This window comes from Urocitellus parryii, chromosome 9 (genome assembly GCF_045843805.1).
Source record: "Urocitellus parryii isolate mUroPar1 chromosome 9, mUroPar1.hap1, whole genome shotgun sequence".
Taxonomy (NCBI): domain Eukaryota; kingdom Metazoa; phylum Chordata; class Mammalia; order Rodentia; family Sciuridae; genus Urocitellus; species Urocitellus parryii.
The window spans coordinates 36044740-36067461 of record NC_135539.1 but is presented as its reverse complement, the minus strand read 5'-3'; the positions used below and the strand labels follow the sequence as shown (position 1 = coordinate 36067461).

The window sequence follows — 22722 nt, the reverse complement described above, 5'->3', positions numbered from 1 at the left end:
AGGCCTGCTGGGGCCGATAAGGAAAATGCACATTTGTTAGGTGACAACTCAAGAGCCTGCCGTGGGGAGCAGCTACCCCGGGTGCAAGCAAATAAAACAGAACAGTTTCACCCATGGTGAGAGTATAAATGGGTGCTATCACCGCGGCAAACAATGTGGAGGCTCCTTAAAAAATTAAATATAAACCAGGCATAGTGGCACACCCCTTTAATCCCAGTGACTCGGGAGGCTGAAGCAGAAGGATCACAAAGTAGAGGTCGGCCTCAGCAACTTAGTGAGGCCCTAAGCAATTTAGTGAGACTCTGTCTCTAAGTGAAAAATAAAAAGAACTGGGGATGTGGCTGCGTGGTTAAGTGTCCCTGGGTTCAATCCTCAGGAGCAAAAATAAATAAATAAATATAGAATTAACATCTAATCCAGAAATTCCACTTCTGTGTGCAAACCAAAAAGAATTGAAAGCAGGCTCCCTGAACTTATCTTCATGGCACCAATATTTTTTTTTTTTTTTTTTGGTACCAGGGATTGAACCCAGAAGTGCTTAGCCACTGAGCCACATCCCCAGACCTTTCATAGTTTTTATTAAAGACAGGGTCTCGCAAAGTTGCTCAGGGCCTCCCTAAATTGCTGAAGCTGGCCTTGAAGTTGCAATCCTCCTGCTCAGCCTCCTGAGTAGCTGGGATTGCAGGTGTGCACCCCCACTTCCCGCACAGTAGCATTATTCACAATAGCCAAAAGGTAGAGGCAGCCGTGCCCCTTGATGGATGAATGAATGGTTCACCCACACAATGGTTGACTCCTGGGCCTTACAAAGGAAGAACACTAGCAGGGTGTGGTGGTGTACACCCAGCAGCTCTGGAGGCCGAGGTAGGAGGATCGAAATTTCAAAATCAGTCTCAGCAACTTAGCCAGGCCCTGTGTCTAAATTTAAAAAGGGCTGGGATGTGGTTCAGTGGTTAAGCACCTCTGGGTTCAATCCCTGGCATAAAAAATCATAATAATAACAGGGCTGGGCTGGGGCTCCGTGGTAGAGTGCTTGCCTGGCACAGGTGAGGTCCTGGGTTCCATCCTCAGCACCACATAACAACAAATAAATAAGATAAAGGTTAAATTCTTAATAATAATAATAATAATAAATAGAAAGGAGACATAAAGAAAAGATGAGGAAAAGATTCTATTTCAGAACTTCTGCATGATTTCCCAGACCTGTCACTCCCTAAGCCAGTCTCTCTCCCAGGCCCATCATTCCCAGTTTTCTAGAAAAACCATAAACTTACCTGTGCACTGTTCATTAACCCCAAATAAGTCAATTAAGACAGATATGATATTTCAAGGAGCCTTTAGGTTTAGGGGACTTTCCAGCACTATCTATTGATCAGATAATGAAGACCGTGTCAGCCTGAGGATCTGGAGACTGACCGGGCCACCAGAAGGTCACCAGATACCATTCCTACAACCTTGCCATACCCACCCCCACCAAGTTCCCTTTAAAAGAAGAGCTGGCAACCCCAAACCCATCTCTTACTCTAGCCTGGCCCCTGCTCTCCTTGAATTTGTGTCTCCTGTCTGTGGGACTGGTGGATGCTGGAACTCTTTGATTCCCCAGGTCCCGAGTGGAGTTCCGCCGTCGCCCTGGGAACTCCCTGGACCCTTTTCAGGGCCACTCTTCTCCTGTAACAGAAGGACCATGGAACGAGTGGCTTCACAGCTGACACTTATTCTCTCCCAGTCCTGGAGGCTGGGCGTCTGAGATGGAGGCAGTTGGCAGTCTCTCTCCAGGGCTCCAGACGCCATCCCCGCCATCCCCGGGTCCTCACGGGCTCCTCCCTCTGTGGTGGGCATCTGTGGCCCATCCTCCACACTTTTTCTTTTTTTATTATTATTACTAGGGATTGAGCCCAGGGATGCTTCACTATTGAGCCACCTCCCCAGCCCTTTCTTAGTATTTTATTTAGAAACAGGGTCTCTCTGAGTTACTTAGGGCCTCACTAAATTGCTGAGGCTGGTTTTGAACTTGCAGTTTTTCATGCCTCAGCCTTCCAAGCTTCTGGGACTACAGGCAGCACCACCACACCCAGACATCCCCTCTTATTTTTTTGATACCAGGGATTAAACTCAAGGGCACTCAACCACTGAGCCACATCCCCAGCCCTATTTTGTATTTTATTTAGAGACAGGATCTCACTGAGTTGCTTAGCGCCTCACTTTTGCTGAGGCTGGTTTTGAACTTGAGATCCTCCTGCCTCAGTCTCCTGAGCTACTGGGATTACAGGCGTGTGCCACTGCGCCTAGCCTATACCCTCTTATAAGGACCCCAATCCTATTGGGTTAGGGCACTCCTTAATGACCTCTTTTTACTTATTTGTTTTTGCAGGGCTAAGGATAGAACCCAGGTCCTCACACATGCCAGGCAAGTGCTCTGCCTCTGAGCCACACCCCAGCCTATAAAACCTCATTTTAACTTACCTTCAAACCATCTCAGGTACTGGGAGTTAAGACTCTTTTTTTTTTTTTCTTTTATACCAGGGATTGAACCCAGGGACACTTAACCACTGGGCCACATCCCCAGCCCTTTTTATTTTTTACTTTGGGACAGTGTCGTGCTAAGTTGCTTAGGGTCTCATAAATTGCTGAGGCTGGCTTTGAACTCACGATCCTCCTGCCTCAGCCTCCCGAGTCACTGGGATTACAGGTGTGTGGCACTGCCCCTAGCAGGAGTTAGGACTTCAACATAGGAATCGGGGTGGAGGGGGACACAACCCAGCCCATTACGAGGACAGAACTAGTTAATATGTGTAAAGGGATTAGCATCTGGTGCATAGTGAGGGGTGTCGATCCCTCCGTCTGGGAGACCCCATCTATTCCCTTCTCCTTTCACCCCCAGGGTGGGTCTCAGAGCCCTCCCCACAGCTCAGGGAGGCCCCGGATCCCCACCTCCCACTGCTCCAACAGGAATACTCTGGCCCCAGCAGCGCCCCTTCCCAGCGCCCCTTCTGGGTCCCCAAAGTCATCATTTGAGGGAAGAGCACTAGACGATCACAAGAGTGAGGTGGGCTCTCCTCCTCTCTCAAGTGGGATAGGCCTCATGGGCCTGAGGGTCCTCCCCGGAGGCCCTGTAGAAGGAGTGGGGTGCAGGAGACCTGGAGGGGTGTCCCATGGAGACGTGTCCTGGAAGCCCGCAGTTCTCACCCACCAGAGACCTGCGGAGTCCTCCTGGGGCTTAGTCCCATCCCAGTGAGGGCCTGGCCTTTGGACAGCAATGGGGGGCTGGGGGGCCCAGGGAGACTGCAGGGGGTCCAGAGCTGTCCCAGCCTGCTCAGTTTCCTGTTTCCCTGCCCCTGAGCAGGCAGGATTGCCTCTCCTTTCTTTGCTCTTTCCCCGGAGTGCCATCGAACATTTCCCCTTAGTGATCTTTTGTGGTCACGGTTAACCCCAAGTCACCTGGAGTCCTGGCCACAGTTGTTTAGGCTCCCGGGGGACTCTCCAGGCCTGTGTTCCCATCTGTGCAATGGGGAGTGGGACTTTTTTGTCACTGCACACTGCAGGCTCGGTAGAGACACCACTTTCAGAGTTGGGGGGGGGGGTCCTTGATGTCCCCTAACTTGGCTGGGAGAAATGCAGAGGTTGGGGCACAGGGGACAGGTTTGTATCCTGAGAGCCAATGTGGTACAGGCTGAGGACTGTGTGTGTATGTGTGTGTGTGTGTGTGTGTTGGGAATTGAACCCCAGGGATGCTCTCCCACGAGTTCCATCACCAACCCTTTTTATTTCTTATTTTGAGTCAGGGTCTCCCTAAGTTGCTGAGGCTGGCCTCAAACTTGCAATCCTCCTGCCTCAGCCTCTAGAGCTGCTAGAATTACAGGCATGTCTGTGGTTGCTGTGTGTGCAGATCTTGTATCTGTGTGTCTATGCGCACAACATGCCTCTGGACACACTCTGCACCTACTGTGTGTGCACCAGTCTACACGTATCTGCACTTGCCCGTGCATCCCGAGTCTGTGTGGGTGCAAGTTCACAGGCGTTCATGTGTGATAGAGCACTGTTTGTGTACAGAACCCCTGAGAAGCAAAGGAGACTGCAGCTTCAGCTGGACCCAAAGTCCTGGAAACCTCGCCCTGGGAAACCTCAGAACTTGTCCCCACAGAAGAGACCCCCAGGAGGGAAAAGGCCAGGAGGCAGGGAGCAGGGTGCCCAGGTGAGTCTGGTGTTCCCTGTGGACCTCCAGAGCGCCCTCCTGTCTCCCTCCTCCTCTTGCCTCCGCGTGGGTCTGAGGGTCCCCCTGGACCCCAAGCCAGACCTTGCCTGGAACCTCACTGCCTTCCCCCTACCCTGGGAAGTCCTGTGCCCCTACAGGTCCCTCTGCCCAGGGCTCTTCTGTCCCTTTCCCTGGGTGAGGCACCACCCACGGGAGAACTAGGAATGTCCCTCTTCACCTCCCTCAGCCCCTGGGCTGCAGCCACCCACTCACACGGAGTTGGCTCACTTCTGCAGAATGAATTCTGTTACAGCTGGTGGCATCTGGATGCGGGGACCAGACCCAGGGCCATCCCAGAGTTGGGCTCTGCCTCAGGAATGGCAGTCTCCCTGCATTTGGCTCTTGAAGGTTTCATCTGTCCTTCCTTGTCACTGACACTCCTCTGGCTTCCGGCCTGGCTTCAATGGGGCGGAGCCGCAGAGACCCCTGAAGGCCAACAGTCCTTTGTGGCTGCCACCTGCCCCTGTCAATCTCAGGACTCCCGCTCCTAGGGACCACCAATCACAGAGTGGGCCGCCCTGTTCTGTCATCAGCAGCTAATCAGCGTGCCCTCTGGGCCTCGGACAGGTGGGGGCCAGCACCATCTTCCATCCTGGCCTGGCTGGTGGGCACCTGCTGGCTTGCGGCCCACCACGCAAGGGTGTAACTCTGCTCTTCGCCCATTTCCCCCTCTGTAAAATGGAACCCTAGGGATACCCTGGCATGAAATGGAAACACACAAGGCCCAGTTCAAGGCCTGCCCCTCCGGAGTCCCTGCAGAGGCTGGCCCCATGGAGCTCAGCCAGGCAAGGGCATGGGCTCAATATCCTGGTCTATAGGCCTCAGTTTCCTGTCTGCCTGGGAGAGACCCGCCTCCGAGCTTAACCCAGCCCCATGTGCATACTGAATGTCATTTGTGGGGTGTGTAATTTAATGTTGCGGAAGGGACCCCTGGGCAGGGGCATCTATCAACCGAGGGCGAATTACCCTTGACCTGCACTTGAATATTCAGCACTCAGAATGGGAGTGCGAATCCCACCCCAGGCCCAGTACTCAGCCCTGCTCCTACTGGGAGCCCGGGGGTCTGGGCAGAGGGGGCTAAACCAGAGTGCACTTCCTTGGGGAGCCTGGTTCAGAGCTCCCGGCCACCGGCTGCAGCCAGGGCCTGCCTGCCTTCCAGGTCTCCCCCACCCGTCCCAGCCCCCACCAAGACACAGGCTGCTCAGGGGTGCAGACTTGCAGTACTTTATTTTGCTTTTTTTTTTCCAGTTCGAAGCTACTATCATGGACATTTAGAGTTATACAAATGACACTTACAAAAAATAAAAGACCAAGACACCCAGAGTGAGATGCACGGTGGAGGGGAGGCCGGGGCAGGGTGGCCGGGACCTGGAGGGCTCAGGCTCACCCCAGAGCTCCCGGCTGCAGGGAACACCTGGCTTCTTCCTGCCCAGGAGACCCGAGGTGTCAGACATGGAGCACCAAACGTGGCAGGGCTCTGGCTGAGGCATAGGGGCCCAGGGCTGGGGGTGGGCAGAGGGAGGGAGGAGGGCACCAGCTGGGGAGGGGGAGGGCAAGTGCCAAGACCCCGCCAAGACCACTCACAACTGCAACCAGGCTGGCCCGGGGCGCCTCCAGCAGGGACATTAAAAAAAAAAAAAAAAAAATACTGATTTGGTCATTTTCTGCTTCCAGTCAGGCCAGAGTGGAAGGGAAGAGACAGGAGCAGGGCATCCCCAGCCCAGCCCAGCCCAGAATGCCCCGGGGCAGGACCTGCAGCCTGCTTAAAGTCAGGGAGCAGAGACCCTGCCATCCAGCCGGAACCCCAAACAACACACACGGGCAAGTCTGCCCCGGCTAGGTCAGCCCCACGGGAAGGCCACCCTCCTCTACAGGTGTGCAGGACTAGGCTCCATGGAGGAGTCCCCGCTGGCTGGCTGGGGACAAGCACCCAGCTCCTGGGGGCAGGGAAAGGCTGCAGGAGGGAGCAGGAGATTCCAGTTAAGGGTTCCCGCCATGCCCAGGGGCCTGCCAGGCCACACTGCCCCGCAGCCACTTCCCGGGAAATAAGGCTCAGAGTCGTCTGAGGTCAGAAGAAAGAGGTGGCAGCCTTGTCCCTTGGCACAAGAGGGCAGAGGGACGCGAAGTCCCTCCAAGGGATGGGCTGCAGCTGCTGACCCCTGGGGAGACAGGGGGAGGGAGTCAGTCGGGGCATCAGGTGGGGGCACCGTTTTTCTCTGGGGTTTCCAGTTTCAAAGGCAAGGGGCTCACCAGCTGCCACAGGGCCACCTGAAGAAGAGGGTTAGCAGGAGGGACTGCGGGAGCCCCCAGGCAGGCCAGGGTGGGCCTAGTACTCCCACAGCGAGGCGGGATCGATGGTCTCTGCACAGGCCTTCAGGACCCCTGCGTGGTCCCCCTTCAGATAGCGCCCGCCCACCTTGATGGCCACCTTGTTGTAGTCGCAGAACTCGAAGAAGAAGTCCACAGGGACGTCACTGCTGCTGGTGACAGAGGAGTCACTGCCCACCATCCAGTACTTGCCCGTGGAGTCTGGGGAGGGAGGACCCGTCAAGCTGTGTCCCGGGGACCCCCACCCCCACCTGCCCTCCGGCTCCCACCCCGCATGGCCTTCCTCCTCCTTTTCAAGGATCAATGTCCCCCACCAGCTTCTAGAACTGACTGGAGTCCCCGTGCCCCCCAAACCCTCCTGCCCACACTGGACACATGGAGCTCTGAGTCCAGCTCAGCTACTCTGGAGTCTGGGGTTTAGTCCGGCAGCTGAGGTGTGTCCAGCCAGCCTCCCCCGACTCACCTCCCTGCTCACCTCCCACCCTCACATCCCCCTGTCCAGGACAAGCAGGTAAGTCCCCCGTACAGACAAGAGGGAAAGCGTGGTTCCCAGTGCAGGGCGCTGGTGGCCACGGGACACCCCTCCCCTGGGGCCAGGCAGGGCCAGAGTGCTCCCTGGCTGGCACCTTCCAGAAGAACCTGCCTTTGATATTGTAGGCGCCGTCGTTGAACTCCAGCTGGAAGACGTCGTAGTTGGAGCGGTTGGCATCCAGGGTGCCAGTGACCTTACGGCAGCCGATGAAGCCATGTTCCCCACGAAACACGATTATAGGGCGGTTGATCAGCTTCATGAGGAATAGCTCCGAGTCCCCTGTGCCAGGAGGAGAGGGACGGTGAGCCTCATGAAAGCGGGCAGGGTGGGAGCTGGGACAGCCAGGGTATGGCTCAGAGAGGGAAAGCCAGAAGCTGGGGAGTCACACAGCAGCCAGCTCTTGAGTAAGCAGGGGCAGGGCCAGTTTGAGGGGTGCCCAGCACAATGTGGGCTTCAGGTGGGGCTGGTAAGTGACCATGGTGTGCCTGACCCTCCTGGCTATAAGGGCGGCGCCAGGGAACCAGAGACATGGCGTGTGCCCAAAGGCAGCTACCTGCTATCTCCACCGAGGCGGCCAGCTGCCCGTTCTTCTTGGCGGTCACAAACTTGCCATTGGACGCTCTCAGGGTGATGCGCCGATCTCGCCACTCAATGTCAAAGAAGCAGCTGGCATTCCTGGGGGTGGTGGGATAGGGTCAGGGCACCATCTGGGTGGCACAGGAGGAAGGGATGAGAGCACGGGCAGGGGAAGGGGGCCACTCACTTGGTGGACGCGGTGGACTGCACACCCCCGGTGGATGTCAGCGTCCAGTACTTGCCCGTGTGCGTGCGGAAGGCACACTTCCCGGTGTCCCGGTCAATCTCCAGCTGGAAGGTCTCCTGGTCAGTCTCCTCATCCTGATTGGCCGACAGATCCATACCTGCGGAGAGGGAGCCCTTGGCTGGTACAGAGCACCTTGTGTCCCCCAGTTCTGGACCCACTGCCCCGCCATCACACATCCACACACAGGGCCACCACAGGGAAGGGGGGGGCAGGGAGACCCTCAGGCTGCACATGAGTGGCAGCCGACAGGACCCAGTCACAAGGACTGGGCTGACAGTCAAGGGCCCAGCTCGCTACACCATTTCCACCTTCTACCTCTGACCACAGAATACCCTAGGGGCACTGGGGGGGGGGGTGGTCAATCAATGCCTGTAATCCCAGCAGTTTGGGAGGCTGAGGCAGGAGGATCATGAGTTCAAACCCAGCCTCAGCGTTTGTGTGAGGCCCTTATCAACTCGGCAAGACCCTGTCTCTAATAAAAAGTAGGAAAACGGGCTGAAGATGTGGTTCAGTGGTTATGCACCCTGGGGTTCAATCCTCAGTACCAAAAAATGGAAAAAAAGATTATAAGGGCTGGTGGCGCAGGGCACATGCTCAGCCTGCAAGAGTTCCTGGGTTCCTTCCCAGGCACCAAAACCAAAGCAAACAAACAAACAGAAGTGACACCTCTGAACAAATCACCTCCAAGAGGTTCTCTGGAGCCAGGTGAGGAACCTTCCTGTGGCCTGGGACTGGGCAGGAGAGACTGAGTGTATGTTGTGGTTATGTAAGAAATGGCCTTGATTTTTTTTAGGTACAGATGGAAGTATTTCAGGATAAAACGCCCTGGTGTCAGGGATTTGCTTTAAATACAACCAAAAACATCACATAAAGGCACAGATGGAGATATTTTGGCAGCACATCGCCGGCTGGGGGAGGCGGGGCGCAGGCGGTATATGGGGGTTCGTTACAGTCTTCCTGCTTCCAGAATGGGTGAGATTTAAAAGAGTAAAACACGAGAGCGCAGGATCCTTCCAGAACATTTAGAAAACTCGTCACGCCCCCTCGCCGCTGAACACTGGGCGTGGGACACCCCCACTGTCTGTTACGCACGTGTGTGCTTCACCCACGTGTGTGCTGTGTCTGGGCCTGGGAGCCGTGTGACATCTGTATGCATCAGGAAAGCGCCCGGGTGACCATGTTGATCCTTGGGAAGGCTCCTCCCTCCCCGCCCCCCACTGCAGTGCAGCCCCTGTCATTTTGTCCCTTGATTCCTTTAGCGAAAAACCTAGAAGAGGGACCTCTGGGGGGCCTCGAAGAAGCAGGGCCCCAAGGGCATGGCAAGTGTCATCCCACAGAGGAGAGGACAGCTGGCAGATCTTGGAGCCTGAAGCGGAAGGACTCACTTTTTTTCTTTTCTTTTTGGTCCCAGGGATTGAACCCAGGGGTGCTTAACCACTGAGCCACATCCCCAGCCCTTTTTAGTTTTTTATTCAGAGACAGGGTCTCACGGAGTAGCTTAGAGCCTCAGCTAAGTTGGAAACCGCCCTCCTCCCGGGATGATCCTCCTGCCTCAGCCTCCCGAGGCACTGGGATTACAGGCTTGCAACACCCACCTGGCAAGGACCCACCTTTAATTCACATCCTCCAAGTCTGGGGGTGCTGCTGCCATCTGAACCCAATCACATGTCCCTAAGTGCCAGGCAGAGGAGACCCTCAGCCCTCCTTCACAAAGAGGGAGACTGAGCCTGAGGGTGCATGTCCTTGGACCAAGGTCACAGGGTGAAAAAGTAAGAGGTCTGTAGCTCTAGGAGGGGAGGGAGCAGACTCCTGGCCACGCCCTCCTTCCCCCCACTGTGCCTTGGGTCTACTAAGGGACGGGTGCAGCCTCCTCCTGACAGTCCAAGCCTCTGCCTCTGCCCCTCTTAGAACCTCTGGGCCTCTCACCTGTCCCCTGGGTCCCTGTTGGTGAACAGACCTACTACCAGGCCCCAGGGAAGCCGGGGTCTCTCCTTGCTCAGACCCCACCCAGTGAGAGGAGCCAAAGCCACAGGGTTGCCCTATGGCCACAGCTACACAGGGCACCTCCCACGGTCCCCCTCGCCTGCCCAGAAAGGGGGTGCACATCTGCAGGCAGGCCAAGCGTCCATCAGCTAGGCGAGCTGGGCAGGGGGTTCAGGATCCTGCTCTAGGAGGCTGCAGGGTAGGCCCCAGCCCGCCCCAGCCACAGAGCACCACGGCCCAACACGGTGACCAGAGGGAAGGAAGGGAACAGGCAGGAGGGAAAGCCCCTGGGGACCACCCCAGCAGCACAGAGGGGGCCCAGGCTCCTGAGGAAGAACAGTAGGCGCAGGAAAGAGGCCAAGGGGACAGGACCTGGGGCTGAGGGCCACGCAGATGACCAGGGCACCACCAGCTACACCTGTGCAAGAGCGGACCCCAGTCAAGCCCAGTCCTCCCAGCAACCCCATGAAGTGACACCATCCTCCTCCTCCTCCCAGACAGAGGAAGACAGGGAGCTCCTGTGGAGGCCACTACTCGCCCAGGGCCAGGGACGGCCACCATCTGCTTGGGTCCTCACACCCCACCCACGGGATTGCCTCCAGGCCTCAGAAAGTTTGATGAAAGGCCTCAACCAGACAGGGAGGCACCGGAGGTGGCACCAGGCACCCAGGGCGACACCTTCACTGAACCCTGCCTCAGGGTTCATCCCTGCCAGGATGTAGGGAGCCTTCCAGGGCCTGGTGCCAAGTACCCCCAGGTCCTCCCACCAGGAAGGGCTGGGGGAGGGGAGCGGTCCCCACCCACCCAGCTGGGCCCCCAAAGGCTCCACTCAGCCCCCAAAAGCCCCACTTGGCCTCGTTGCCTCTAATTGGGCCCTGTTACCATGGGAACGGGTTTTCTGTGGGATTTCTCTCTTCAACCGCGGCACAGAAAACCTGAGTCACAGGCTCAAGGGGCCCCGCGGAGCCAGGAGGCTCCTCAAAGGCGCCCAGGACACAGCTCTTGGCCTCTCCAGGAAGCCCTGGGCCCCTGCCCGCCCTCCATCCTGACCCCTGCGCCCAGCTTCTCTGCCACTCTCTGGGGGGGCTCAAAAAGGGCACTCGCTCCCTGAGGTCACCTTCCTGAACCCCCTCCAGCCCTTGGGAGCTCCCACATCCCCCTGGCTTGTCCAAAACAGGCACTTCCCCTGAACCCATCCCGATTAGGGAGGGGGCTTGGAAAACCCGTGGCCTCACCTCATCTCCCTCTCTCTAGGCAGCTGGGAACCCCTGAACCCCTTCTCCGTCTCACAGGCCAGCCCCTGCCTCAGGGAGAGAACTCATGCATTCTCGCAAAGCCCAGCCTGACAGTCCCTTGGAATAGCTGGGACAGGGCACCACAGAGCCAAGCTGGGGGCAGAGCTCAGGTACAAGGGCGAGTGACAAGAAGAGAGGCCGAGACCAGAGGAGTGTGCTGAGCCATGCAGGGCAGCGTCCTGAGCAGGAGGGAGATGCCACCTGGGGAGTCTGTGCACGTCCCAGTTGGGGAAACTGAGGCTGGAAGGCAGGAGGCAGCCTCTGCCAGGAGCACCCGGCCCCCGCAGACCCAGCCGCACACATCCTGCAGGGATGATTCATATCCCCAGCCCGGCCCCAGGATCCTCCTCCTTCCTGACTGGCAGTTCCCAACATGTGCGGAACCCAGGCCCGCCTTCCTGCCACGAAGGCCTATCCAAGACACACCCCCACCCCATGGAGGTTCAGGATCCTGTGTCCCCTCCACCCCTGGAAGCCCTGAGGCGGCAGTGTTTGCTGATACAGTGGAGGCTCAGCCTCAGACCCCCAAGCCTCCCCATCCCCCATTTCACATCCCTTTAAACACCAAGATGAGCCAGATCGGCCTTACTTCAATTTCAGGCTCCTCCTGAAATCATAACTGAATCAGCTTGAATCATAACTGTGGTGCCCCAAGTGAGCTGTACTACAGAGAGGTGTCTGCCCAGGCTTGCCAAAAAATACCCTCAGGCTCTCGGTTCCTCCTCGGGCCCCCAAGGACTAAGGTCACCTGCTCTAGTCCCATCCTCCCCAGGGAAGGAGGCTCTGGACACAGCCCAATAGTCACAGAGAACATCTGTGTTAATGAGTACCATCCAAGTCCTGTGGCCCTGCAAGTCCCCCCAGCCCCACCTCCCAACCTCCCAAACTTCATCCTAGCCACAAATTTCATCTGTGCCTTCCTGCCACAGGGCCTTTGCACAAGCTGTAGCCACCACTGTTCCCCACACTTAGTATAGCCATGTCACTCTCAAGTCAGCTCAAGTGTCCTCTCAGGAAGGAGCAACCTGCCCATACAATTGGAGAACCTGATCCTGGTATCCCCAGTCTTTTCCTTGATATCTCAGTCATATCCAAGAGAAGGTAAGCTACATTTCTTCTCCACTCACATCTCGGCACATCCTCAATGTTTACTAAACAGGTAGAAATCCTGATCCACCTAGAACTGTGAGATGGGAAACAGAATGCTGGCAAGCACAGGGGTGCCCAGATAAGGGCACATTCTAGAGTCAAACATACCCAGTCCTGCAAACTATTTACTTGCTGCCTGACCCAGGGCAAGTGGCTTCACCTCTCTGGGCCTTACCTCAGCTAACTCAGGCCCCTCCCAGGCCTCCACCTTTACCTCACTGCCAAAGGGGCCCAAAGCCAGTCAGGAGAATGGCCATCCGAGGACCCCCTCCACTGGGAGGGAACTGACTGGGTTCCCATCCAATTATCTCCAAGGCTGGGGTCCAACTGCCCATCCAGGAGCAAGACCCTCACAGGCCTCTCCAGGGGGCCTCTGGCTGCAAACAGCTTCTTGGCAAAGGAGAGGGAACGCCAGAAGGCAGAGACAGGGCCAGGGGGGAGGATCTGGGAAAGGAGGCAAAGAGGGGGGCTCACTTCTGGCGCCCAGACCCGTCGGAAATGGCCTGCCTGCGGGAGGCCCTGGAAGGGACGGATCGAGTTGCCGCCAGTTGTTCCCTGTAGGGTTTTTGGGCACGAATCCACTCCGGGGTAGGGGCTTCCCCGGGGAGTCGGGCTGGGGCTGGGGTCTCCCTCCGAGCGCCCAGGCAGCTCAGACACCCGCTGAGCGGAGCACAGGGCGGGGTGCCTGGCGCGCTGCCATCCGAGCCACGCTGCTGGCCGGCTGCTGCGCGAGGAGTGAGGCCGCCTCCCGGGGCGCCTCTGGACGGGACATTGCGCCTGGACAGCGTCTATGGCCGCATGGGAGCTTCCTCCGCAAGAGGACCCTCCAGAGCCGATCCCCTCCCCCGCCCCGCCGCATCTGGTTTTCCCATCTGCAGAGACCAAGCAGGACAAAGGGGGAGAGGGAGGGCCCAGCGAGGCGACCCGCCCCCTGCTCACAAAGGCCGCGGCCTCCAGCGCGGGGCAGGCGAGGGAGGAGGGGCTGGGGGAAGGGCAGACACTCGGGAAGCCCCCACCCCCCGCCCCGCAGGCCTCGACCCCGCCCGGCAATGGGAGGAGGTGCACAAGGCCAGGCTCGAGGGGAGGTGGAAGCACACCCCGTCGGGATCAAAAGCCCGGCTAACCTCCCCCACCTTGCCAGCGACAGGAGGAAGGGGGTTGGGGGCCTGTGCCAGTGGTGACCGTCGCCTCCGCCCTCTCTAAAGGCCTGCGGAAAGGCGGACCCACAAGAGCAAAGGGGCGGGGGAGCCCACTCCCCAAGAACTGGGAGGATTCGAGGCATCAGCGCGCATGGGGAGAACCCAGGTTGGGTGGGGGTGGCACACAGGGCGGCTCCAAAGCTGGGCCTAGGGGCCCCACGACTCCAGCCTCGGATGGGAGGCACGTAGCGGCGCCTGAGGATGGGAGAGGCCCCACCCCTTTGCCCCCTCCTCTGGCGGAAACACAAGTCCCGTGGAGGGGCGAGGTGGCCTGTACGCCTAGCGCAGGGCACTCAAGGAACTGGCGATAGCAGCGGCGCCGCGGGCTGGAAAGGGCGGGAGACTATAAGGATGCGGGTGGGGTGTGCTTTGTGCACCGACCGGGAGACGCGGGGCGGCGTCCCCACTCACCCTGGCGCGTGGACACGTTCCTCTCGTTGGCCGCCTGCAGCACGACCTGGGCGCAGCTTTGCTCCAGGGCGAAGAGCTCGTCCTTGCCCACCTTGGTGGCCTTGCCCGCCTTCAGCGTGCCACTGGGCCCAGACGGCGCCAGGTAGCGGCCTTCGCAGTCGCGGAAGGCCACCTTGCCGGAGCGGAACTCCAGCGTATAGCCGGTGGCGGGCTCGGGGCGCGCTACCAGGCGCCCGTCGTGGCGCAGGAAGCGGTGGTCAGCGGTCTGCACGCTGTAGCGCTGGTCCTGGAAGGCGAGTGTGATCAGCGAGTCGACGCCCCAGGGCACGTCGCGGTCCACAGCAATCTCGTCGGCCGGCCGTGCGCTCAGGTGCGCGTAGCGCTTTCGGGTCAGGCTGTAAATGTTGACCTGCGGGTGCATGGCGATGTGCACGCTCCATTTCTCGGCCGGTGACACGGTCTGGGCGAAGCACGACAGGCGGTCCTCGGTGCCACCAAAGTAGCGCCGGTGCGCCTCGGACTGCAGCGACCAGCGGCCGTCGTCGTGCGCCACGATGAGAAAGCGGCAGTCGGCGCCGGGCACCTCGCACTCGCAGGTCACGTTGCCGTCCTTGTCCGCTGCCAGGTAGCGGCCTAGGTGGCTGCGCAGGCACACGGCTGCGCTGCCCGCCTCGTCGGGCGGCTGCTCCAGGGTCCAGATCTGCTTCTTCTTCAGGCTGCTGGCCGACGCGTTCACCTTGAACCCGAACGCCTCAGCCGTCAGGTACTTGTTGCCGCAGTTGATGAGGCCGAACTGGATCTGCACGGCCTCGGCCGTGCCGTTGGCGGTCATGGTGGCGGCGGGCGGAGGCCCCGGCGCGGCCCGGGAGGTGAGTGGCGGTCCCCGCAGCGGCTCCCCTGCTCCTTTGTTTAGCGGCCGCGGCCCGCGCGCACCCTCCGCAGCGCTCCACAAAGCCAGCCCGCCGCTCCCGCCCGCTTTATAGGCGGGGTGACGTCAGCGCCGCGAGGCCCCGCCCCGCCCCGAGCTTGGCAGGGGAGGGCCCAGAGCAGACTCCGTGGAGGGCTGCCCGGGGGGCGCCGGGCGCGGCTTGTCACTCAGCGTCCGTTCCTTCTCCTCCACCGGCCTCTGCAACCCTCGCTCTTCCCGCGGCCACCGGCTTCCCCCATGTCATCGCTCCATCCCTGGTTCCCAGTGCCCACCCACTATGGAACCCATGGGATGTCCCCCACCGCCCCAAACCTGGGGGGGAGGGGTGGAGATGGACAGGCCAGGTGGGAGGTGACTTTAGAGGCCGCAAGAACTGCAGCGCAGATCCATGATAGATGGAGTCGGATCCGGAGCGCCCCAGAAAGTGGCCTTACAGCAGGGTCTTGAAGGAGCCAGAGATAGGTAGAAGAAGGTTGGCAGATGAGAAGACCTGGTGAGGAACGGTCGGGCTGGAGCTGGAGAGGGGACTGCGGACCTCAACCGCCCAATGCAGGATGCACTTAGACCTTGCAGAAAGACCCTCTGGAGCAGAAGTTGTGGTTCCCTGAGGCCTCTGTCCCAGTGTCATGCAGCCTGGCTGGCCCAAATAGGTCTCAGTGATAGCGGGGGTGTCAGTGCCAGTGTCCCCATTCTGGTGATGCACAGTCACATGCTTCTGATCTACCAGGCAGTGGGGTGGGCAGGGCAGGAATTACTGTTCCCATTTTTTAGGTCATCAGAGAGGTCAGACAACCCTAGGACAGCCCAGCCCAGCAGCTCAGAGCGAGGTCTCAGTGCCTCCCACTCCCCCACCCAAGCCCCAATTTTGTGTTGACTTTGTGTGGAGAATGTGACTCTGGTTGTAGCTCTCCCATCCTTCAGGACCCCAGTGCTTCATCTTCCTCCCTCAGAAGGGACATTCCCTACAAACATCACCTCCCACCACCCATCTAGGAACACATCCCCTTTCTGAGCCTCTCAGAAGGCCAAGACTTTTCCTGGGACATTCCCCAAATGCCAGGCAGGCCCCTGGAATGCCAGCATGGCCACAGGCTGCCCACAGATCCCAGGCTGGGCCCTTCAGTGCCCCTGTGGCTTTGACACTGAGTTAGCCAGTCCTCAGCTTGCTTGGAGCACCCTGCCTGCCCAGAGCACCCCAGCCTGCCCCTGCCCCAGGTAATCCCCTCCAGGGATTTTCTGGGTGGGGAGGGAAGGTGGTGTCACTTCTCACTGTTCTGACTCAATTGTGCTTCCTGGAAGGGCCTTGAGCCCCAGTCCAGAGTAGACTGTACCATCCCCTCCTATAGAGCCCACCTTGCTGGAAATGAAAAGTTTCTTCTATGGACCCTTCTAGTGGGCCTTGCAGACCTGGGCTTGAAATCCTGTACTTCACGGGCTTTGTGACTTGGGCAAGTTATTTAGTCTCTCTGAGCCTGTTTCCTCATGTGAGGGTGGGTTGGGGAGAGGATACTAGGTATTGAACCCAAGGGCACTCTACCACTGAGCTACATCCCCAGACCTTTTTATTTTTTACTCCCTAAATTACTGAGGTTGTCCTCCAACTTGCAATCCTCCTGCCTCAGCCTTCCAAGTCTCCCAGATTACAGATGTGCACCACCTGTTTCTTTTGCAAAAGAGATACCAATCACTGGTAGTGGTGGCACATGACTATAATCCCAGTACTTTAGGAGGCTGAGTCAGGAGAACAGTAAATTCGAGGCCAGTCTCCACAACTTAGTGAGGTCCTAAGCAACTTATCGAGACCAGTCTCAAAATAAAAGATTTCAAAAGGGCTGGAGAGCCAGGCATAGTGGTACAAATCTTGTAATCCCAGCAGCTCTGGAGGCTGAGGTAGGATGATCACAAGTTCAAAGCCAGGCTCAACAATTTAGCGAGGCCGTAAGCATAACTTAGTGAGATCCTATCTCAAAATATTTTTAAAAGGGTTGGGGATGTGGCTTAGTAGTTAAGCAGCCCTGGTTTCAATGTCCTATACCCAAAAAAAAAAGTGGGGGCATGACAATCCCCTTTCCCGGGTTGATCCAAGAGTCCCCAAGGGCGTAGAACTTTTAGACACTGACCCAGCTACCCTCAGACTCATTCCAGCACCCAGAAGTCCTTTACCTAGTGAGGGAGACCCCAAACCTCTGGTCAACTGCCAAGATCAGAGGAAGGAAGGTGGAGAAACTAGGTGCTCATGACAGGCTGGCAGGAGGGCAGGGTATGCTGAGACCTGCCCACTTCGATCAGGGCAGGAGGGGCTGCATCTCTGGTCTGTCAGGCCAGGTGCAGGATCAGGGCTAGGCTTTCCCAGGCAAAGCCTACCCAGGGCAGAAAGCCTAGGGAGGCTGAATGGGCAGCAGAGGCAGCTTGGACCCTTGCATTGGGGCTTCCTGGTTCAAATTCACAGCTCAGAGAATTTTCGAGCTTTTCTTAAAAAGGGGCATATTAATGGCACTTACCTTGGAGGAGCCATTGAGAAGATCTGACACACATAAACTTGGACTGAGGGGGTTTGTGGTCCGTGGGATTCAGTGTTCAAATGGGGAACCTCTTGGGCAAACCTGGACAAGTTGTAACTACTCATCAAGCAATTAAGCCAGTCAGTGCCTGACAAGTGTCAGGGCCCAATAAATGCCAGCTGTTTGATTATTCACTTAACAACATGAGCCAAGGGTCCTGGGGGCACAGTTAGGATCAGCCCAGGTGGGGGAAGCACAGAGGTTCATGCGTCACAGCTATTCATTTTATCTTTTTATTTCTTTTCTTTTTAAGTGCTGGAGATTAAACCCAAGGGTGCTTAACCACTGAGCCACATCTCTGGCCCTTTTTTTTTTATTTTTATTTTTTAATTTTGAGACAGGGTCTCCCTAAGTTGCTGAGGCTGGCCTCCAACTTCCTGTCTTCCTGAATCTCTGGGATTACAGGCATGCTCGGCTTGCTATTTGTTGAATACATGAAAATCGAATGGAGAGGGGGAGACACAGAAAGAACCCTGGATTTCCCCCACAGGACAAGTCCAGGTCAAGTGAACAAAACAGAGCTCTAGATGGGGGAAAATCCATGCTGGGGCAGGATGAGGTCATCTGTGGTCAGTGCATGAAGAATTGAGGTCAATTTCAACAGATGCGAAAGCAAAGCCCTTATTATTCTTATTTCATTTGTTCCCTTCCAAACAGACAATACATTCACATAGTTCAAACATCAGAAGCCATAAAAAGACCTTCATCCACCCAGTTCCCACCGGACCCTCTCAATAGTTAAGGTTAGAGTTGTTTCTTTTTATAAAATAAAGACTAGCAAACCTGAGTGTATATATTCTGCTCTTTTTATTATTGATTGATTAATTGATTGATACCAGGGATTGAACCCAGAGGCTCTTAACCACTGAACCACATCCCCAGCTCTTTTTTTTTTTTTTTTTAATGGTCAGAACACTCTTTTTTTAATATTTATTTTTTAGTTATAGGTGGACACATATCTTTATTTCATTTTTTTATGTGGTGCTGAGGATCAAACCCAGTGCCTCACACATGCTAGGCAAGTGCTCTACCTCTGAGCCACAACCCCAGCCCCCTCTTTTTATTTTTTATTTATTTTGAGATAGGATCTTACTAAATTGCTTAAGGCCTCACTAAGTTGTGAGGCTGGCTTTGTACTTGCAATCCTCCTGCCTCAGCCTCTGGAGCTGCTGGGATTACAGGTGGGCACCATCCTGCCTGGCTACTCTTTCTTTTTTTTTCTACTTGGTATTTCTTAGCACTATTTCTGCTTTAATACTTCCACTGTACTTCTTCCTGCCTTATCACTGCAGCTGATAATCCTTTGCAAGAATGTCCCATTGTTACTTAATGAGTTTATAGGTTGTTGCTATTGAATCTCTGCTTGGGACAGACCCCCCCTTCCTTTACCCCCACCCCCCACCAATAGTGAAGCCTTCAACAACATATGGATATGTGTTTGCGTGTTTCATTGCCTGGACCTGAGCCACGGACCATGCAAAAAACATCAAGACTGTCCAGCCTTGGCTTGAATGCCTCTGGTGACAGGAAGCTACCTCTGTCCTCTATTGTGTGCCAACACAGGTGATATATATTTGGGTGAAGCCTTGGAGGCAAGAGGGCCCTGGCCCACAGCTGCGACAGGAAAGCAGTGTCCTTGTGGACAAGGCAGTCTGCAGATGGCTGTGTCTCATAGCCATAGAGCTTCCGGTGGGGGCAGGCTATTCTTCTTGCTATTAGTTATTGTTGGAAAGCCAACGTAGGAACAAATCTCAGGCAAGTTTAGCAAAGGAGCATTACAGACATCCTTCCTGCTCTGCACCCACGCCTTCCCCGAGTGCCGGTTACGCTGGGCACCTCTGTGTCCTGTGCAGGATAAGCTGCTCCTGACTTGGTCACTGGGGCTCTTCTGCAAGCCCAGCTTCGAGCCCTCTGGGGAAAGATGGGGACATGGATGCTGTGTCCCTGGGCCCCACAGGAACCCAGGTGCCGCCACCTGAGCCACTTTGGAATGAGGGCAGGGCACAGGAAAACAGGTGCTCAGCTGGAGCTTGGCCTGGGCCACTTCCACTTGGCCACCGATCCCTTTAGCTCGCCCTGGAAGGGAAACAAGGCCACCAGGAAGGGAGGGCTCAGACCCCTTTCTTCCTCACTGGGGAGCCTGAGAGTGTCTCAGGGTAGCTGCTGCTGGAACAGGGGTGGACACCCAAGGACTCAGGGTTGGGTCCTCCTGACTGCACCACTGGCCCTGGAGTTGTGTCCCTCCACCCCCCACACACACACCTGCTTCCCACCACGTCCTGATTCACACCAACTTTGCCGTCTGTCACCTCCCCCGGTGAGGTGAAGCCTGGCGTCCCTAGAAGTTTCACACCCACCTTCCCCTGGAGCTCCCAGCCTTTCCAGGCCTGGGCCCTGCACTTGGTGTTGATTATGGTCCAAAGACCAGGATGTAGGGCCTGGGGGCAAAGCCAGCCCTTCTTACAGTTTCAGGTGGTCACCTGTGAGAGGACAGGGTGGGGCAGCCACTCCTGCCCAGTATTCTCTCTCTCTCTCTCTCTCTCTCTATGCATTAGCACAAAGCATTTCTTTTCTTTTTTTTTTTTTTTTTTTTTTTTTTTGTAGTTGTGTATGGACGGAACACCTTTGTTTGTTCATTTCTCTGTGGTGCTGAAGATCCAGCTCAGGGCCTCCCACATACTTGGCAAGCGCTCTGCCACTGAGCCACGACCCCAGCCCTCCCACCCCATATTGCCACTTAGAGTTATGTGACCTGGTCCTGGATGAGACTCCATTTCCCTTCTCTCAAAGAGAGATAAGTGTAAGGGCTCCAAAACTCCATCCATGTGGACCGCACAGATGTCCAAGGCTCAGCCCTCCATAAACCAGTGCCTTCATGACCCAGAGTCTCTGAATAGTGTCTTTGTCACTCTGCGGCCGCTGCCTCTGTGGCCTGCCCAAGGCAGCCTGGTACCACTGGCACCACACACTCAGGGGAGCCTTGGGAGTGGGAGGAGCCAATTCCAGGGTGGGAGTCCTGCCTGGCCTGGCTTCCAGGGTGATCCCAGGGCCCCAGCACAGCTGTACCCCCAGACCCCAAGCCACACGAGCCCTGCCTGCCAGAGCCCAGGAAGGTGGGACGAGGCTGTCGCCTGTCCTTTTTTGCCCCATATCCACACATATCCCTGCCAATCTCTTTCTATAGGGTCTTTGGGTAACAAGGAAAATGAGGCCTAGAGATACCAGGGTCTGGCCCCAGTATAGGAGGGACAAGTGGTTATGGGGGTCCCAGGCTTGTGGCTCTTAGCAGATTTGTAAAGAGACTTGTGATCTTCTCCCAGGTGCAAACCTTCAGATGAGGAACCAAACCTGTGGATCCCCAGGTGAGCTGTTCCAGGTGGGAGGCCCCCCAAAGTTACCACCGAGGTCCCAGCAGGCCTGTAGGAGAAAGGGATCCCTATACTAAGCGCATGGAGACCCAGAGGGCTGGCTGTGTGGCACATGCCTGTAATCCTGGCCACCTGGGAGGCTGAGTTAGGAGGATCCCAAGTTCCAGGCCAGCCTCAGCAACTCAGCCAGACCTGTCTCAAATTAAAAAGGGCTGGGGATGTAGCTCAGGGGTAGAGCACTTGCCCAGCACGCACAAGGCCCTGGATTCAATTCCCACGGCCATACAACATGGTTCCAAGCGGGCAGAGCCCGGCGCTGCTGGAGCAAAGGAAGGAGCCTCATCGGCCTGGAGGCTATTACTGAAATTGATTCTCTTTCTCTCATTCTCCCGATGATGAGCTCTGAGGCTGAGGCCTGGATGGGCCTCACTGGGCAGCTCAGAGGCCATCCCCTCCCCTCCCCTCCCCCTCCACCCTAGGACCAGGATGCCATACCTGGCTGTCTTCCCTCCTCACCGTGTGGCCGATGTCGGTCCAGCTCCAAGGCTTGAGTGTGCTTGTAAAGCAAGGTCATGGTGGCCAGTGCCTGGCAAGTGCCTAGCTAATTAAGAGGACATTAGCGCCCTGGGCAGAGCAGGGCTCCTGCCAAGATGTCCCTGCCAGGAGAGGGGCTGCTGGCTGGTGCCAGGCTTGGCCTCCCCCACCTGGCCACCACCCCAGCCTGCTCCACCAGAGACCTCCGGGCTTCTCCCTCCACCAGTTCTGGAGAAAACTGCAGCCCAGGCCCCCATCTGCCACTCACGACCCTGCTCAAGCCCAGAGAACTCACTCTGCCATAAATGCCCCGAAGTCTGGAGGCATCGAAGACTGAATCGCTGGCTCTTCCCCAACTCCTTGAGTCTGGGTTCTCAAGGGGGGAAAAAAAACCGGGTGTGGTGGTGCAAGCCTATCATCCCAGGCTTGGGAGGCTGAGGCAGGAGGATCGCAAGTTCAAAGCCAGCCTCGGCAACTTCGGGAGACCCTAAGCAACTCAGTGAGACCCTGTCCTTAAATAAAATACTGGAGATGTGGCTCAGTGGTCACGTGCCCCTGAGTTCATCCCAATACCATAAATAAATAAATAAATAAATAAATGGGACTCAGAATGTGGCTCAATGGTCACGTGCCCCTGGGTTCAATCACATGGTCCACCACCATGACCTCCACCCACACGGCCTTCATCCATGCACGGGCAGGGCAGGGCTGCCTCCTAAAATGCAAATCTGAGCATGGCCCTTCCTGGCTTGCACCTCTCCCATGGCTCCTCAGTGCCCACCAGAGAACCCAAAGCCCAAGACGCTCAGGGCCCCTATACATCTCACCCGTCCACTTCCTTCTCTCCCAAGGCCTGTCCCCAGGGCTGCTGCTCCCCAGCCCAGTGCCTTTGCACAAGCTGTGAGTCCCCTCTGGTGTCCCCACCTGCTAGACTTCTGCCAGGCCCAAAGGCCCAGTTCAAGCGTCACCAGGTCCTAGGGGGCAACCTTTGTATCCCCCCTTTGTATCCCAGGTCGGGTGGATCCCAACACCATGAATGGGAACCTCAGCACCTTTCCTGGTGGTCACAGTGTCCCTGGGCTCTGCATTGGCATCTGCCCAGCACCATCCTCTAGAAGGCTCTGCAATGTTCTAGACTCTGCTGCTGCATCTGGTACAGGAGCCACCTGCCTGTCACACACGTGGCCCTCAAGCGTTTAAAATATGGAAGTCCAATAGAGAGCTGATTTTTTCTTTCTGTTTCACTGTGATTGACATAAATGTAAAAGGCCACATGGGACCAGTGGTACCACACTGGACATCGTTGGTCTGGCCATCTCTGGACATTTCCTTCACAGTCTGGACATCCCACAGGAGAGC

At 56.8% G+C, this 22722-nt stretch overlaps 1 protein-coding gene across 1 annotated transcript; it reads right to left on the bottom strand.

Moving 5' to 3' along the window:
- Positions 1 to 5482: 5482 nt before the first annotated feature.
- Fscn1 (fascin actin-bundling protein 1) lies at positions 5483 to 14902 on the bottom strand. Its single transcript, XM_026407191.2, has 5 exons — positions 13973 to 14902; positions 7876 to 8032; positions 7666 to 7787; positions 7224 to 7391; positions 5483 to 6781 (listed from the first exon to the last, which is right to left on the bottom strand). Exons 1-5 carry the CDS (start codon positions 14802 to 14804, stop codon positions 6579 to 6581), a joined length of 1482 nt encoding a protein of 493 aa, XP_026262976.2. The 5' UTR covers positions 14805 to 14902; the 3' UTR covers positions 5483 to 6578.
- Positions 14903 to 22722: the final 7820 nt, after the last annotated feature.